The 19,767-nt window shown below is 31.2% G+C and overlaps 2 protein-coding genes across 4 annotated transcripts in view; one reads left to right on the forward strand and one right to left on the reverse strand.

The window, feature by feature from the left end:
• The window catches only part of LOC114342438 (uncharacterized), a 211,228-nt gene that overhangs the window by 161,507 nt on the left and 29,954 nt on the right, over nucleotides 1-19,767 (forward strand). The gene's annotated exons all lie outside the window — the stretch shown is intronic.
• Nucleotides 1-19,767, reverse strand: part of LOC114342439 (E3 ubiquitin-protein ligase SHPRH-like) — a 160,832-nt gene that overhangs the window by 126,257 nt on the left and 14,808 nt on the right. For all 3 annotated transcript variants that reach the window (XM_050653774.1, XM_050653773.1, XM_050653772.1), the window contains exons 2-4: nucleotides 7,743-7,913; nucleotides 7,470-7,685; nucleotides 4,225-5,021 (exon numbers count right to left, since the gene is read on the reverse strand). In XM_050653774.1, coding sequence (XP_050509731.1) covers nucleotides 4,225-5,021; nucleotides 7,470-7,685; nucleotides 7,743-7,913 — 1,184 coding nt within the window. The remainder of the gene's footprint in view (nucleotides 1-4,224; nucleotides 5,022-7,469; nucleotides 7,686-7,742; nucleotides 7,914-19,767) is intronic.

Genomic DNA, 19,767 nt, shown 5'->3' on the forward strand with positions numbered 1-19,767 from the left:
GTGTTTCTTGCCATTTCTATTCTAGATCTGATTTCTTTTGTTTGATCTCCATCTTCGGTTAGCCACGTTCCTAAATATTTATATGTTGTTACTCTTTCGATCATTGTATTATTGATGATCAGGTTATCTACATTTTGTGGTTTTTTTGAGAATATCATTGATTTCGTTTTCTTGAGATTCATTTGCAGTCCGTACCTTTCACATGCATTGTATACATGTTGTATTATGTACTGTAGATCTTCCATGTCACTTTGCAAATATGACCGTATCGTCCGCATATGTAATATTATTAATGCTATTTCCGTTGACCAAAATACCTTCCACAATATCCAATAAAGCTTCTTGAAATATCACTTCACTGTAGACGTTGAATAAGAGTGGTGAAAGTATGCACCCTTGTCGAACTCCTCTAAGTATACTTACTTGCTCTGTCAGTTCTCCTTCGACTCTTACTCTTGCTTTCTGATTTTGATACAGATTCAATATAATTTGTAGATCTCTACTATCTATGTTTTTGGTCTTAAGAATACCTAAAAGCTTTTCATGTTGAACTCTGTCAAAAGCTTTTTTAAAATCTATGAAGCAAGCATATATGTCCTGATTCATATCCAGACATCGTTGTGTCAGAACATTGACTCCGAATAATGCTTCTCTAGTTCCTAGACCCTTTCTAAAACCCATCTGTGAATCACTTATTTCTTGTTCTAATTTCACGTGGATTCTGTTATGTATGATTTTAAGGAAGGTTTTCAATGTGTGGCTCATTAACGCAATTGTCCGATAGTCATTGCAATCTTTAGCATTTGTGATTTTTGGAATCGTTACAAAAGTTGAGAGAAGCCATTCTTTGGGTATGTGTCCCGTCTTGTATATGGAGTTAAAAAGGTCTACCAGGACATCAATATTATCTTCATCAATTATCCGGTATACAATGACCATTTATCTGTTTCGCAACAATATTACAGCGGTATTGTTAAAGAATAAGGCTATAACATATTAAAAAAAATCACTTAAATCGGACAACAGGTTTAGGATGTTCGAGACATCAAAAAGACCAAATTTTTAAGTGGGCCGATTTCTATACATTCAAATTTAGTTTGTGGATGAATGATGTTACGGTTGCGGTGGTGAAAGATCACATGAGTGCTCCCCTGCGGGACACAGAAATGGAAGTAAAAGTTCCCAATCTAGTTCTAGTTTCCGAATAGCAAGTAATAAAAAATAACAGTAAATTTGTGTTTCTGTATTCGCTCATGCTTCTTGCAAGTGTAATATTGTCCTTTTCATGACCATTTTTCAGTGCCTAGCAGTTTTTCGGTTTCTCTCTAACGCATTAAATTGTATGTGACAGAAAAAAAGGCACGTCGGTGATTACAGACATTTATAACATTTCTTCTAGTTATTCTAGTTGTCGATAGATGGCGAAATAAACAAAAAAGAATTATTTATTAAATAAAATAATAATATTATCAATATAATCTGTACAATTTATAAGACTGTACAAATGAAAGAAAATACCATTTTATAAATACAATAGACACAATTGATTTGTTTTTATTCCAAATTGAAAATAAAATGTGACAACTGTCAGATTTAACTAAAATGTCATGTTAGAATAAATGTCATAAATGTGTATTATCACGGACTTACCTTTTTTTCTATAATTTGTGACGCACTGAAAAATGGTCATGAAAAGGAGAATAGGAGGATGTCAGAGAGGAAGTCCACCCATAACAGCGAGGAAAATGTATATAGAATATGGTCTAAAAACTCAACATTACAAATTGGAGGATTAAAGCAATTGACAAGAAGGGATGAACGAGAATAATAATCAATCAAATCATGGGCCTAGTAGGCTCGACGTGCTTATTATTATATTAATTATAAAATATATACTGGGTGTTTCATTGGGAAAGTAACATACGTTGACTGTAGAAAGAGGACACTTGGGCGATTTCAAAAATACCATACTTAATGGGTTTAACTTCATTAATAACAAAGATACTGGGTGTTTTATATATTTTGCCATTTTCTTATTTGGTTCATAACTTTTTAAACCACACTGTATATTTATTTTATATTTGGCACGGAAATATAATTTAAGGTGTACAATCAATTAATTTATTTAAAATGGTAAAAAATCCAGGTCCGGATTAAAAAATATTGGAAATATATTCCGACCCAAAAACAACACCCTGTATATTAATTTTTTTTTAAATAGATTTTGTTTTTGAAAAGAGGATGAAAAACTAAATTTATTGGTATAATATGTACTTTGAATTTTTGGCAAAATGATTTTTCTGGTAAAATTTTGAATTTGAATTCTGAAATTATGCGAATTGCGAGAGCTCGAAGTAGAAAAAAAATTGAAATAAGATTTAAAACTTGTTAAACACACTGTATATTTATTTTATATTTAACACAGAATATTATTTAAGGTGCCCAATCAATCAATTTATTTACAATTATAAAAAATCCAGGGCCGGATTAAAAAATGTTGGGAAAATGTTCCGACCAAAAAAAAAACACACTGTACAGGGTTATTCACGATATTTTGATCCCCCTGTAAACTGCTTTATTTACAGAATTATAAAAAAATGTAAAATACAAAATTATTCGATTTTTAAATTATGATTTTTTGAGATATATATCGTACTAGTGACGTCATCCATTTGGGCGTCATGACGTAATCGACTATTTTTTTAAATGGGAATAGGGGTCGAGTGCTAGCTCATTTGAAAGGTTATTCAATTCCCTATTCAGTAATATAAACATTAACATGATTAATTATACAGGGTGTCCAAAAATTTTTTTTTTTGAATTTAATTAATTGACACAAAAAGAAGAATGTATGTAATTTATTTAATTTAAAATACATTTTATTGCTGTTAGAAAACAGAAATAAAAGTTTATTGCACAAAATAAACATTGATTTTTGCTTAAATTCAATGTTCAAACTTCAAAGAGGCAGATGGGTGGCAGCTTGAACATTGAATTTAAGAGAAAAGTAATGTTTATTTGTTCAATAAACATTTATTTCTGGTTTCTGACAGCAGTAGGATGTATTTTGAATTAAATAAATTACATACATTCTTCTTTTTGTGTCAATTATTTTAAATAAAAAAATTATTTTAGACACCCTGTATAATTAATCATGTTAATGTTTATATTACTGAATAGCGAATTGAGCTAGCTTTCAAATGAGCTAGCACTCGACCCCTATTCCTATTTAAAAAAATAGTCGATTACGTCATCACGCCCAGATGGATGACGTCACTAGTACGATATATAAGTCAAAAAATCATAATTTCCAAATTGAATAAGTTTTGTATTTTACATTTTTTTCTAATTCTGTAAATAAAGCAGTTTACAGGGGGTCAAAATATAGTGAATAACCCTGTACATTAATTTTTTTTAAATGGATTTTGCACTTAAAAGAGGACGAAAAACTAAATTTAGTGGTATACTTTGAATCTTCGGCAAAATGATTTTTCTGGTAAAATTTTGAAATTATGTGAATTGCGAGAGCTCGAAGTAAAAAAAATTAAACTGTAACTTAATTTTAATTAATACCATTATTTAATCTAAATTGGTTAAATGTTAACATTTTAGTGTTTTTTTATTATGACGACAAATCATAACAAATATTCACCTTTAATTAATGAATATGTAAATTATAAAGAGTCCACAAAAAATACATAACTTTAATCAAGGAACTATCTTACAAATTAAAAAAAAAACAAAAAATAACTTAACAAAACTATAGTAATTGTTCAAAATAGCCACCACCTTGTCGAAGACAAAGTCTTGCTCTTTTTGGTATTTGTCTGACTGACTTCCTAATATCGTCAAAGTTATTCTTCATTTATTGGAAGGCGTCTCGAATCCGCTCAAGAAGTTCTTCTCTACTATTTATTCCCTCGTTATAAACTTTGGATTTTAGATATTTTTTAATCCGGACCTGGATTTTTTACAATTTTAAATAAATTAGTTGATTGTACACCTTACATAATATTTGCGTGCCAAATATAAAATATAAAATAAGTGTGGTTAAAAAGTTATGAGTCAAATAAGAAAATGGCAAAATAGATAAAACACCCAGTATCTTTGTTATTAATGAAGTAAGACCCATTAAGTATGGTATTTTTGAAACCGCCTAAGTGTCCTCTTTCTACAGTTAACGTATGTTACTTTCCCAATGAAACACCCTGTATACAAACTTACCTCTGGTTTTAATTCGTGCTGAAGCATACTGTAAGTGGTTAAAACAATGTCGTACTCTTTTAGCTCAGTGGGGTAAACAGGGTTAACACTGTGTCCTTGATACTGCAGAACTCTCAAGTTTCCTTTAACATATTTGGCAATTTCGTTGCACCACTGGTTTTTCAAAGCTACAGGAGTTACTATTAGAGTAGCTTTGGACTCTATAAGTGGCTGGTTGATCCAGCATTGTGGACAAAAATACCTCCCTAAAGATTTTGTGTATCCCAAGCATTTGGGGTGTTGATATATATTACAACTTGTGCATTTAATAGCTGTTTCCTCTGACACACCGTTTTCTCTACAAACACACCGAACAGATATTCTATCAACATTTTCAAATCGTTTGGAATGAATGGTTTTGCCTTTTACCTCCTTTGATTTTGTTACTTGTACCTCCCTTGGTTTTATTACCTGTACCTCCCTTGGTTTTATAACATACGATGGTTTCTTAGGTTCCTGTATCTGTTTAGATTTCTTTTGTGGAATTTTGATAATGGGATCATTAGATTCGTCAATGAAACTCTTACGTTTTCTCGAATGATCATTTTTATCTTCTTTTGGTTCAATTTTGGGATTGAGTAAAATACATGATAGAACCTCTACAGCCTTTCCTAGACCCATTTCATCACCCAGAATGCCAACTTTAGTAGAGAGAGTAGTTATTGGCTTTTCATTACATACAAATCCTGTGTACTTGTTAAAATATATCTCGTTATTTGATGTTAATTTGATTAGGATGTAAAATGGGTCCAAGAAATCTAAAAATTAAGTTACAATTAAAAAGTTTTTAAATTAGTTTAAGATGTAATAGTAATGTTTACGTAGGAAATATTTTTTTCGTATCTCTGATGCTAATCTTTCTATTCTGAAGAAAAGGACATTTTTTTCCAACCTACAAAAATTCGTTATTCGCTTCTAACTCCATTTTTTTTAAACTAATCACTCTAAGCCAGTCAAACTTGTAGAACCTATTAACACTATACAAATAAAGAAGACCAAATAAGGTTAATGACTAATTTTAATTAGGGTGGTGATTAGGAGGTTGCTTCGGATCACGTTGCATTTTTACTCAATAGCCAAATATGGCATTGAAGTCTGGGGTTGTACCTCTGAATTAGAGCAGATATTCGTACTTCAGAAAAGAGCTATTAGGATAATATATAAAATGAAATTTAGAGATTCTTGTAGAGGCATCTTTAGACAAAATAATATTTTTACAATTCCTGGTCTGCATATATTTTCGTGTATAATGTATTTACATTGCAAAATTTATGAATTCAATAAATTTCAATTTAACCATGTTTATTCAACAAGATTCAGAGACAATCACTTTATGCTTCCACAACATCGTTCAGTTTTGTTGGAAGGTAGCACACATTATGCAGCCATAAGTTTCTTTAACAAATTGTCAATAGATATACGAATGAATTTACATCAGCCAAACTTTCGTAGGTGTGTACATCAATACATTTATGAGCTAGAGCCATATTCTAAAAATAACTTTTAAGTATGTTTTGTCGTATTTATTAATTTATATACCTTTAAGATGTACATTATATGTCTGTAACTTTGACTTGTCTCATACATGTACAACTTTGTATAATGTCGCATGTGATGAATAAATTTGACTTGACTTGACGTTTTCGTTGAAAAAAGTAGGGACTAGCATTCTTTTCAATATATGTCACTTAATTTTTGAGCTAGAGACTTTGTTTTTATTTCTGGAGATAGATATTTTAAAATGCTTTAAAGTGGTTTAAACAAGTTATCCTCGAAAAATGCATAGTTTTCCCGTCTTTTGACTTTGAAACTACAGTATTTAGCATTTGACGAAGAAGAGCTAACATTTAATAGTGTATAGCTTGATTACTATTGGTCTTAAAAATTAAAAGAAACGGTTTTGTTTATTTTTTTCAAAAGGTACATTCTTGTTAAGTAAAGTTGTTTTGACAAAACGAAAACTTTTGGAGTTATTAGCCGAAAACTTATTAAAAACATTGATTTTTTCGATATAAAACCAACACTTTCGATAGCGAATAAATCGAAAACTATTAATTTTATCAAAAAAATGTATAGAACATTTTTTGCTTAGAATGAATGTTTTTACTAACTTTTGCAGTCAAAATATAATAAAAAATTTCCACCCCATGCATGGGGTGGCAACCACCCCCATGGTAAAAGCGCCTGTCGGCATCATATAGATTTTGATCCTTGGACTATCCACTACTTATTCTCAAATTTTCAAGCAAATCGATCCATTCTGTAAAAATTGCGAGGTTTTGTCCTATTTTAAGCTTCTTGGACTATTTTCTATGTGATTAAAAAATTTGACTCAGCACAATTTTAGTCCACTATCCCTCCTTCTAAATAAATAAATCATTTGGGAAACATAATAGGTCTGGATCCCGCGTATGAAAAAAAAGTTGATTAATAACAAGCTGAAAATTTGTTAATAGCTTAAGGGTGTCTAGTCGGATAAACTTTGATATATGGGAACACTGTAACATGGGCAGTTTTAATTGTGAAACAGGTTAAAAATTTGGAACGGTCAGAACACGAAAACGGCATATTTATTTTGTCCGACAGAACAGACTTAAACTCTCTGAACAGAGATTAAACTCTCATGCAAAAATCAGACTGCTATTTATCACCTGTCATAATTCCTGTCATTTGACATATTCTACATGTTCCACTCATTAAAACGCCCATTTGGTGACAAATAGCAGTCTGATTTTTGCATGAGAGTTTAATCTCTGTTCGGAGAGTTTAAGTCTGTTCTGTCGGACAAAATACATGTGCCGTTTTCGTGGTCTGACCGTTCCAAATTTTTAACCTGTTCCACAGTTAAAACTTCCCCTGTTCCAGTGTTCCCATATATCAAAGTTTGTCCGCCTAGACACCCTTAAGCTATTAACAAATTTTCAGCTTGCTATTAATCAACTTTTTTTTCATACGCGGGATCCAGACCTATAAGAAAGGGATCTCTCATAATAGGAACAAATGATGTCACCCCTACAATGATCATGCCAAACTATTGATATTTGACTAGAGGACCATCTTGCAATTCATGATGAAGTCATAGCTGAAAATTCATACTATTTTGGGGAGCTTGAGCTAGGTTTCTTACTGAGTGAGAAGAGATACAAAAATTGGAAAAGTGATTACTTATCTAGAGTAATTTAATAACTTAAAAATGGTATTGGTACCTGTTTTACTATCCTCCATTCTTTCTCGATATAGCATCCACTTCACTGACTCTTGTTGATAAGGCTTCAACTTAGATTTTAAATTGTGATGCTGCACATTTTCCTCAACATTATAATCAAATTTATCAGTCTTCCTTTTTTCTTTTAATTTATCATACAAGTTCTGTATCTCTGACTTGCCACGGAATTTTTTGGAAGTATTTTCAAAATTATCATCTGGAATTTAAAAAAATACTCCATCTTTTAGAACAATATGAATGATAATATACTTACATGTATTGGAACAAATTTGTCCAAAAAGCTGTATAAAAAGATCTTTCAGGCAGTTTCCTATCTTTGGGTAAAACTGTGGCAGTGGTAGTTGAGTAAAATATATTCTCAGGAACAAATTATCACCTCTACATGAAAAATCAAATGACAATGTCTTTGTCAAACTCATTACCTCTGAAATAAAGCAAAATAAAATATATGATTATGTTTTTCAAGTGCATATTTTTCATTAGTACTAAGTTTAAATGTGTTGTGTAAATGCATGTCTCCATTATGTTGGTGCTACTTGCTCCTGCAACTGCTCCACATAGTGGATACGTTGGCACTCCCCCTCAGTGCAACAGTGTGCAATCTGCCTCGGTGCTCCAATCAGTGGTGGTTTATATGTAGAGGAGCGCATGCCGTATCGTTTGGAGCAGTTGCACAGTATACATGCCTTATTAAAAAGTTGAAGAAAGCACAGAGACACACGGAATGTACAGGTATGAGAAACATAAACAAAAGGGCTTAAAGAATTTTGCCAAAACAATAATTTTGTTATAGCTAATACATTATTTAAACTGCCAAAGAGAAGACTATACCACATGGAAGTCACTGGCAGATCAAGGAGAGAAAAGTGTAAGAAACCAAATAGACTATGTATGTATTATAAAGATACAGGAACACAATTAGATCAGCAAAAACATATCTGAGTTCCAACACAGGATCAGTTCACAACCTGGGTGTGACCAAAATTAGACTCAAAATGAAAATAATGAAAAACAAAGAACCACATATGCAAAAATCTATACAAGTAAAGTAAGGAACCCTCTCATAAGACAATGCCTGATAGAAACAAATTTTGCAAAATAATGACACAGATACAAAATGGTTATTAACCTTCATAAGACTGAAAGGGGGCCTTTCCGACCCCATTACATAATTTGTTGCTATATTTTTACATATGTGTAATTTTAAGCGCTGACCTCTCACATATCTACAAATTCATTTTTTTGATAAATCATGAAGTAAACATTAATGTCTAGGAGCTGGTTTGAGTTCAAACTTTATATTTTTAAGTTGGGGTCTCTTCAGACCCCGGTCCGTCCTTTATGATCTAACTTTATAACTATGTAGATATTTAATTAATTGCCATTTGTTATTTGGATTTTAATGTATAATAATAAAACCATAGACAAACCGTATAACAGCAGTAGACAAATTAAAGAACAATAAATCACCGGGATCGGATCAAGTAGCATCGGAATTACTGAAGGAAGGAGGAGACGCACTACAGAAAACAATACATGAATTGATAACAAAGATATGGTCAAATAAACAGCTACCAGTGGAGTGGAATAGTGGTATTATTGTACCATTACATAAAAAAGGGAATCAGTTAGAATGTGGAAACTACCGTGGAATCACGCTGCTGAATGCAGCATACAAAATAATGTCCAACGTCATTTATGAAAGACTTAGACCACACGCTAAAAAAATAGTTGGCAGGTACCAAAGTGGCTTCTGTAGACAGAAGTCAACAATAGACCAGATATTTGTTCTGCGACAGATCCTCGAAAAAACAAGTGAACATAACATCGACACACATCATCTCTTCATAGACTTCGAAAGCGCATATGACAATATAAACCGATAATTCTTAATAAAAGCAATGAAAGAATTTAATATACCAACACAACTAATAGAACTGATAAAAGAATCTCTAACTCTAAAAGTAGAAAGTAAAATCCGGATACAAAACGAACTAACAGAAACAATAGATGTGAAAAAAGGACTAGGCCAGGGAGACGCTCTATCATGCATCTTGTTCAACATCGTACTCGAAAAAATAATGAGGGACACAACAGTCAATACTCGAGGAACAATAATTAATAAAAGCGTGCAAATACTAGCATTTGCAGATGATGTTGACATAATCGCAAGATCAAGAAGAGAAATGATAGAGGCATTCAATCAAATAGAACGAGCTGCACAAAACAGTGGCCTTAAAATCAACCAGAACAAAACAAAATATATGCAGGTAAGTAAAAACACAGAAATAAGGCAGCCACAAAATATAACAATAGGAGAATAGGTACAACATTTAGGGGGTAAAAAACTTTACATACTTGGGATCCCTAGTCACATCTGATAATAACGTAGCAGAGGAAGTGAAGAGGCGAATATTTATTGCCAATAAAAGTTACCATGGCTTAATTCGGCAACTAAGATCATATAACGTCGCCAGGAAAACAAAATGCCAAATATACAAAACCTTAATAAGACCGGTACTCACATACGGCTCAGAAACCTGGACACTCACTAAAAGAGAGGAAACATTGCTAGCCACCTTTGAAAGAAAAATCTTGCGACACATATATAAGGGCACAAAAGAAAATGGAATTTGGCGAAGAAGGTACAACTTTGAACTATACAAAATATACGAGGATCCGGATATCATAACATTCATTAAAATAGGACGGCTGCGTTGGATGGGACATGTAGAAAGAACGGAAGAAGGCGAAATACCAAACAAAATATTCAAACAGATGCCAGTAGAAAAAAGAACAAGAGGAAGACCGAAGCTGAGATATTTAGAACAAATAGAAAATGATATAAAAACCTTAAAAATAAAAAACTGGAGAAAAAAAGCACGAAACAGATCAGAGTGGAGAAGAATCCTGGAACAGGCCAAGACCCAGAAAGGGCTGTCGAGCCAATGATGATGATGAATAAAACCGTAAAACTTATTTTTGAATGATAAACCAGAAAAATAGTGTAGTATATCGCTTATTAAGCCCTTTATCGCTTATAGTCCAGGGCGGATCTGTTTTGAGATGGACGTTGAGAGGTGACTCAAATTTTTTTGCAGAAATTGCTTGAAAATAAATCAAATAATAATATTTGAGTTATCCTCCCTCTCAAAAAGGTCCGGAATATTGTTTAAATAATCAAAATGTCAAAAATTGAAGGAAAAATTCGATTTTTTCCTTTGTTTTTTGATTATAACTTTAAAAGTATTCATTTCCGAGAAAAGTTGTGCTGACATAAAAGTTGCGTATTTAAATTTCCTACAATGTAAAATTGGTTAAAAATTTAAAAAATAGTCACCCTAGTTGCAAAATAGCAATAATTGCGAAAAAACCATACAAAAACAAGTATTCGCATTTTACGTTTTTCAACCATTTATGCTACACTTAGGACCTTCATATTTCACCCAGAAAAACTTTATGATACAGTAAAACAATACTGTAAATTTCTTTAAGATCGGTTTAATAGATTTTGCAAAATAAATTTTGCAATCCAGCTTTCGCAAAAAAAATTCATTTTTTCAAAATGTTACAGGGCTGAAAATAAAGCAGATAGCAAGTTAAAATTTTTTTTGCTTATAGAAGTGTACTGTACCTTTCATATGCAATTTTCAAAATTAAAATCGATTAAATACCACGGCGTCAGAAAATTTTTGAAATAAACAATAATTTTTGGTGCTACGCGCAGGACAGCGGTGTTCGATTCACACAAGTTGATTTCCACCAAAATTTCTTCCAATATTTATCTAATATATTATTTTCTTACTCTATATTTTGTTGTATTTTAATATTTTAATTCCACAAAAATCAAACTAATTTTATTATTGTTTGTGAAATATTGTTTAAACAATTGCATATGTTTAAAAATAATAAACTTTTATTATTTAAGTTAAAATATATGAACAAAGAAAGTTTTTGCTAATAAAATTGTTTTTATTTTGCAATAAACAAATTTATTTATTTATATCGAAATGTAATATAAATTAAAATGTATCAATCATTATCAAAGGTCATTGGAATGCCCAATCAGAGCAAACTATCCGCTGTCCTGAGCGTAGCACCAATAATTAATATTTATTTAAAAAAATTCCTGACGCCGTGGTGTTAATCGATTTTAATGTTGCAAAATTGCGAATGAAAGGTACAGTACACTTCTATACCCAAAAAAAATTTCAACTTGCTATCTGCTTTATTTTCAGTCCGGTAACATTTTGCAAAAATGAATAATTTTTACGAAAGCTGGATTTCAAATTTTATTTTGCAAAATCTATTTAGCCGATCTTAATAAAATTTAAAATGTTATTTTATTATGTCATAAGGTTTTTCTGGGTCAAATATGAAGGTCAAAAGTAGAGCATAAATGGTTGAAAAACGTAAAATGCGAATACTTGTTTTTGTATGGTTTTTTTCGAAATTATTGCGATTTTGCAACAAGGGTGACTATTTTTTAAATTTTTAACCACTTCTATATTGTACTAAATTTAATTACGCAACTTTTATGTCAGTACAACTTTTCTCGGAAATGAATACTTTTAAAGTTATAATCAAAAAACCAAGAAAAAAATCGAATTTTTCCTCAATTTTTTGATATTTTGATTATTTAAATTTTTGAGAGGGAGGATAACTCAAATACTATTATTTGATTTATTTTCAACCAATTTCTGCAAAAAAATTTGAGTCACCTCTCAACGTCCAAATGTACTAATATTTTTACAGATGCGCCCTGGTCTATTATTAGTCCGTCTTTTTTCTATGAAGGTTAATAAAGGCAGCAATAGATCAAAGTGAAAAAGAACTAACCAGATATAAAAAGAAACAATAGATGACAGAGGAAATTTCAGATTAAATAAAAGAAAGCTGTCAATATAAAACCAAAAAAAAACAGATGTGCAATAAAGTGGGACACAAAAGAAGAATGGTTAAAAAGCAATGTGCAAAAATAGAAGAATGATAGAAAAGACACAAAAAAATTAAACAACTCACCATAGAGAAAGAAAACTGGGAATACTGAAAGATACCTACAAATGGGAAACTAGTGTTGAGTATCTACTAACAAAAAATTAAAGAGATAGACAGTATACCTACATCACAAGTTGTTCAAAGAAAGACAATAGAGCAGAACAGATAGAAGTAGAAAATTGTGTGGTTTTAAAGATATTAGAAGAACAAAATAAAATGGCATTAAAAAACAGCAGAAAGTTTAAAATGCATAAATGATGAAACCTAAGACATTAAGTATAGGTAATAAACTTGGTTAACACAATACAATTCATATAGTGAAACAATGGTTACTCTACATCTTTTGCGCTATCCCTAAAATCACAAATGCTAAAAACTGTAGTGAATACAGAACAATATCATTAGGCAATAAGACATGTCTCAAATTATTCTTGAAAATAATACATGGTTGTATAGAAATAGAAAAAAACTGGTAGAAGGAATAGATGGTCAATCTGGGTTCAGGAACAGACTATGAACCAGAGAGGCGTTATTTGGTTTTAATATGATAGCTCAAAGATGCATGGATATGAATGTAATGTTTGTTACATTGATTTTGAAAAAGCATTTGACAAAGTGCGATATGAAAAATTAGTGCAAATTCTAAAGACAAAACATAGACAAAAGGGACTTAGGGGAAGTATGTCTGAGACGGCATACTGGCTGAGATGGCATATCACGCGTTTTTCGTAAACTATTCCAAATTTGGTGCCTAGTGTGACAGTTTTCAGTTCCTCAAGTTAAAATGTGTCAACATTGTTGAACTTATGCATGTTAGTTTTATTTTGACAGCAGTAGCCTTTGGAATGTTAATTAAGTAGGACAAAATATTTATTGACTTTTTTTGTATCACATTATAATAGGGAACTTGCACATTTTTTTTATATTAGATAATAATGTTCAGTTTTGTTTAAAAATGAGATTTCCAAAATTTCACGCTTCAAAAATTCGTAATAACTTAGAAATACATATTTAAAGTCTTCTGCGGCATAAGTAGTTCAAACGGCCCGTGACGTCACATAGTTTTGCATTAGTTTTTATTATGGTTATATTTCGCTGTGTCTAGGTACACGATAACGTGTACGCAAATAAAAAAGTTAGGTAGACGCGAATTAAACTTCATCAAGCCAGTGACGTCATTATTTAGCTTGCGCAGTGACTATATATTTTGGTACATGCTATTTTGATATGTTTAGTGTTTGTTTGATAGAAACATATTTGTTAAGGGAAGGGAAGCAGAACTATTCAGATGTTTCAAACTTAATTGTAATAAATCAACGTATAATATAAAAGTATATATTTAGGTTAGCAAAATAATTATATGTATTTAGTTTACATGACATGTAGGTACAAAATATTGTTAAAATAATTTTTATACGTAAGTGAATTATTATAATCAACTATTCTAAATGCAAAATAAGCCACAATTAAACTAAAAAAAAATATTTTATTAACGTTTAGACGTCCAAATCAGATGTCATTGTCAAAATACAAAAATTAGTCAGATTAAATAAATTATTAGAAAACATTTTTTACTTAATAAAAGCAACAACATTTTTGTTTAATTTAATAAAATTTTGTATTTTGACAACGACATCCGGTTTAGAAGTCGAAACGTTAATAAAATAAATTTTTTAGTTAAATTGTGGCTTAGTTCTCATTTAGAATAGTTGATTACAAAAATGCCCCAAAGGTTAATAGCTTCAGAACAAGTTAATTATTATTGTGAAAGCTTTAAGTCTTCCTTATATTTTAATCTTTTACGGTAATACTATTTCATTTATAACTAAAAAAAATATATATTAATTTATAGTCTCTTATCTTTTTCGTACTGTTTTAAAATGTTCTTAAACTCATTAAAAGAACTAAATAATTGTCCACACTCCGTAGTTAATTTAAAAACAAACACTAAACAAATAAAAAATAAGAAATCACTGACACTAACTTTTTTATTTGCGTACACGTTAGCGTATACCTAGACACAACCTTATATTTAGGTATATTCTTCTTCTCCTTCTTTAGTTTATTGGCCTCCACCTACTTGGGTATTTGGCAAGCTCATCGTCGTGGAATAAGTCAAAAATATTTATATTCTAATGACATTTATCGTATATCATTGTAATAATATATACCAGTTTGTTACAATTGTAGTTTTATACTGTTTTTGAAGGAAAGGAACGAAGGTTTACTATTGAAAATAAAACCATTTTGTAAAAGTACAAATTTTCTATGAATAGGTCTAACGATCAAAAACACTTGTAACGTCACATAAATGTATTTTCTACTGACGTTTATAACGTCTAATTTAAAATTCTGTTTACTTTATTGGAAAAATGTACATGTAAAACCAAGTGACGTCACGACGCATTTTGGACCACCTGTTTTAATTTGAATTTTTAATCGTCTTTAGGGGCCAAACGAAAGACAAACAAAACTTTTTTATCTTTGATACATGTTTTAAATTATGTTCTGTTGTGATTTATAACATTTTTTTCGAATTTAAAAATTTATGCAAGTTCCCTATTCGCGAGTCTTTACACCTGAGTTACGTTTTTAAATTTTGTGATGTTCTTTTACCTTATGCCTATCACGCCAGCATCGATTTGTATCTTAAAAATTTTCTTAAGAAAAATTAGGTTAAAAAAACGATATGAATGCAATGTTGCCTGACATGGCATAGTAAGCAGGTGGATTAGATGGCATAGGTATGCCATCTCACCCTTATGCGTTTTTACACTGCATTAATTTTGTTATATTATTGAAGTTTGTCGTTACAGTTATGGGTCGTTTTAAGAGGAATTCGAACCGACAAAATCGATTCCGTCGATGTTGAGACAAGTGACGAGGAAGATGCTGCTTGCATTTTTTGTAATGGCCTCTTTTCATTATCTCTTTCTCGAAAAACCTGACTAAGATGTGCCAAATGACTAACCTTGCCAAATTTGTGGTAAGTGGTCATATTCCGAATGTGCCGGTGTACCCAAGACTACAAAAAAAATTATTTGTGACATGAGTCGAGATTAGTGCCTTTATTTCAAGGGTATGCCATCTTACCCACATGTATGTGGGTGAGATGGCACATGTAATACTTTTCAGAAAAAAACTATAATATGTACCTTGTTAAAAAATAATGTTATATTTATGTAAATGTTCCTAGCACTGACTTTGATTTTTATTACATGTCTAACTCTATCGATTATCGATTACAAAACATTTAAAAAAAAGTATGCCGTCTCAGGCATATCTCCCCTATGAATACCTAATAATAAAAACCTTTAGGTACCTACTAGTCAAAGAGCACAAATTGTAATTAATAACCAACCCAGTTCGAAATTGAAATCAAGAGAGGAATTAGGGAGGGACATATTCTGTATCAGCTACTGCTCAATGTATTTGGTGAATCCATTTTTGAAAAAGCATTATTTTTTGAAAGTGAAGGAATAATAGGCCTTGGGCCCGCATATACAATTATTATTTATGACCACACCGTTGAAACTTTTTGTACTTGTTATTTGGGTGGAGTCGGACAAATTTTGAGCTTGGCGCATTATGGTAGTGGGGCGTTTGTCTGTCAAGCGGTGACGAAGTTGTCAATTTTATGCAAGAAAAAAATTTATTACCACATTGGTCATTCTATTTTAATCAATGGATTTTATCATATAAACAACGAAAACAATTTTGTCGGACAAAAATATTGGGGCATATGACGCGTCGGACACGCTAAATATGTCAAATTTATGAAAATAATAAATTTATTACCACATCGATAATTTTAACGGTATCTATCATAAAACCTTTTTACAATAATGTGGTAACCTTGTCGGACAATTTTCACGGGGCATATGCGCAGTCGGACGCGCCGAAGATGTCAATTTCCTGAAAATTTTTTATTTATTACCACAGATGTCATTTTTATTTTGTACTGTTCTTTTACATGTGTAATGCATATTGGATCACTTGTCGGACAAAAATAATGGGGCGTTTTGGTACAATTAAAATAAAAAGTAATTTTTATGCATACAGGGTGTTTGGTAAAGAATGGGCCATAGCTTAACCTCAGGTCCCTGAGGTTAAAATAGGCCGATTTAAGCTAACTTACCTTAGTACAAAGTTTATAATAGCCGAGATACAGGGTGTCAAAGTTAAACTTTTTTTTTATTTATTATTGAATATTTCCTGATAGGTATGAGATAACAACATGAAATTTTATATCTGGGGGTTTCTTGGGTCGAGAAATCTATATTCCTTACCAAAAATTATGCATTGCCCAGAGGGCGCCACATATGCCTTTCAGCACTCATTTATTACGTTCAATTTTTTTTATCCCTCACTCTGTATAATTTTGACATTAAAATTTTTATTTTCCTATTAGTTTTACTTAAAAAAGGTATACTTCTTTCATCTTCCTAAACTCAACCGTTTTCGAGATAAACGCATTTTAAATATGCGATACACCATCATTTTTAGCATAATATCATTGTAGTTACACCCGAAAAATAACTTAAAATTTATGAAAATAATAAATTTATTACCACATAGCTAATTTTAACGAAATCTACCATAAAACCTTTTTACAATAATGTGGTAACCTTGTCGGACAATTTTCACGGGGCATATGCGCAGTCGGACGCGCTGAAAATGTCAATTTCCTGAAAATTTTTTATTTATTACCACAGATGTTATTTTTATTTTGTACTGTTTTTTTACATGTGTAATGCATATTGGATCACTTGTCGGAGAAAAATAATGGGGCGTTTTGGTACAATTTAAAAAAAAATTAATTTTTATACATTTTTGACTTCATATTAAATTACGTATTTTTCGGCTCATATTACCCGTATGCGCGCCAATGGTGAATATTAAATTCTTAACTGTAGTTAAAAAATGTAGTTAATAATGTAACTGTAGTTAATACCCAAAATTAATTTTGGGTACAACTCTAAGTCATCATCATCATCATCATCATTTGGCTCTACAACTCTATGTGAGTCTTGGCCGCGTTTACTATTTCCCTCCATTGTTGTCGGTCCTGAGCAGCTATTTCCCATTGCTGTACTCCCATTTTGCGTAGATCGCTGGCTACTGCGTCCTTCCATCTCTTTCTTGGGCGACCAACTGACCTTTTTCCATCGGGCCTTTCCCAGAATGTGGCGTTTAGAAGTCTTTCGTCACTTGATCTTAGTACGTGACCCGCCCATCGTATTCTGTTTGATTTAATGTAGCGTACTATGTTTTCATCTCCGTATATTGTCTGGAGTTCATCATTGTGTCTTCTTCTCAATTCTCCAAGTCATACCCTTTTAAATTTTTTACTTAATGTGTGTAACAATTTTCAGCTAAATCGATCTAAAAATAACCGAGAAAAACTGTTTTAAAATTTTTTTTGATAATACCTCCTCGTCGATAGCCTAAAATAATGAAGTTTTCTGTTCGTTTGCCCCAACATTTTTGTCAGACAGTTACATGTTTTGGTTAAGAATATAATTAGTTGTAACTTACTACTTTGTCGGAAAAATGGTTGTAAATATAAGGGATGCACGAACCCAGCATAATTTAAAAGTATAGTTTATTAATAAACATTAAATTTTTTGTCCGACTTTGGATTTGCCCCAATATTTTTGTCCGACACTTAGATTTTTTTATTTGGAATAAAACTACTTATAACCCGATTTGTGTCGGAAATTTTTTTTATTTCGAGAAAAAAAACTACAGAACTATGTTTGTCGTTGTTCAAGGAGTATGTACGCAAATATCAGATCACAATTTTTCTAAAATTTTCCCTCTTGTCGGAAATTTTTTTGGAAAAATTTTGAGTACAAGTCTGCGTCTACCATTTTAAATGTTTTACTTAGTGTGTGTACCAATTTTGAGCTAAATCGATTCAAAAATAACCAAGAAAACTGTTTTAAAAATTTTTTTGATAATACCTTCTCGTCGATAGCCTAAAAGAATTAAGTTTTCTGTTCGTTTGCCCCAAGATTTTTGTCAGACAATTACATTTTTTGTTTAAGAGTATAATTACTTGTAACTTACTACTTTTGTCGGAAAAATGGTGGTAAAGATAAGGGATACACGAACCCAGCATAGTTTAAAAGTATAGTTTATCAATAAAAATTAAATTTTTTGTACGAATTTGGATTTGCCCCAATATTTTTGTCGGACACTTAGATTTTTTTATTTGTAATATAACTACTTATAACCTGATACTTGTGTCGGAAATTTTTTTTATTTCGAGAAAAAAAAAACTACAGAACCATGTTTGTCGTTGTTCAAAGAGTATGTACGCAAATATCATATCACAATTTTTCTAAAATTTTCCCTCTTGTCGGAAATTTTTTTGGGAAAATTTTGGGTACAGCTCTACGTCATACCCTTTTAAATGTTTTACTTAGTGTTTGTACCAATTTTCAGCTAAATCGATTCAAAAATTACCGAGAAAACTGTTTTAAAATATTTTTGGATAATACCTCCTCGTCCATAGCCTAAAAGAATTAAGTTTCCTGTTCGTTTGCCCCAACATTTTTGTCAGACAATTACATTTTTTGTTCAAGAGTATAATTACTTGTAACTTACTACTTTTGTCGGAAAAATGGTTGTAAAGATAAGGGATGCACGAACCCAGAATAGTTTAAAAGTATAGTTTATTAATAAAAATTAAATTTTTTGTCCGATTTTGGATTTGCCCCACTATTTATGTCGGACACTTATATTTTTTGATTTTTTAATATAACTACTTAAAACCTGATACATGTGCTGAAATTTTTTTTTAATTCCAGAAAAAAATAGAGAACGATGTTTGTCGTTGTTCAAGGAGTATGTACACAAATTATCAGATCACAATTTTTCTAAAATTTTCCCTCTTGTCGGAAATTTTTTTGGGAAAATTTTGGGTACAGCTCTACGTCATACCCTTTTAAATGTTTTACTTAGTGTGTGTACCAATTTTGAGCTAAATCGATTCAAAAATAACCGAGAGAACTGTTTTAAAAATTTTTTTGATAATACCTTCTCGTCGATAGCCTAAAAGAATTAAGTTTTCTGTTCGTTTGCCCCAACATTTTTGTCAGACAATTACATTTTTTGTTTAAGAATATAATTATTTGTAACTTACTACCTTTGTCGGAAAAATGGTTGTAAAGATAAGGAATACACGAACCCAGCATAATTTAAAAGTATAGTTTATCAATAAAAATTAAATTTTTTGTCCGACTGTCGAGTTGCCCCAATATTTTTGTCCGACA

This window comes from Diabrotica virgifera, chromosome 6, assembly GCF_917563875.1.
Source record: "Diabrotica virgifera virgifera chromosome 6, PGI_DIABVI_V3a".
NCBI classification, from domain to species: domain Eukaryota; kingdom Metazoa; phylum Arthropoda; class Insecta; order Coleoptera; family Chrysomelidae; genus Diabrotica; species Diabrotica virgifera.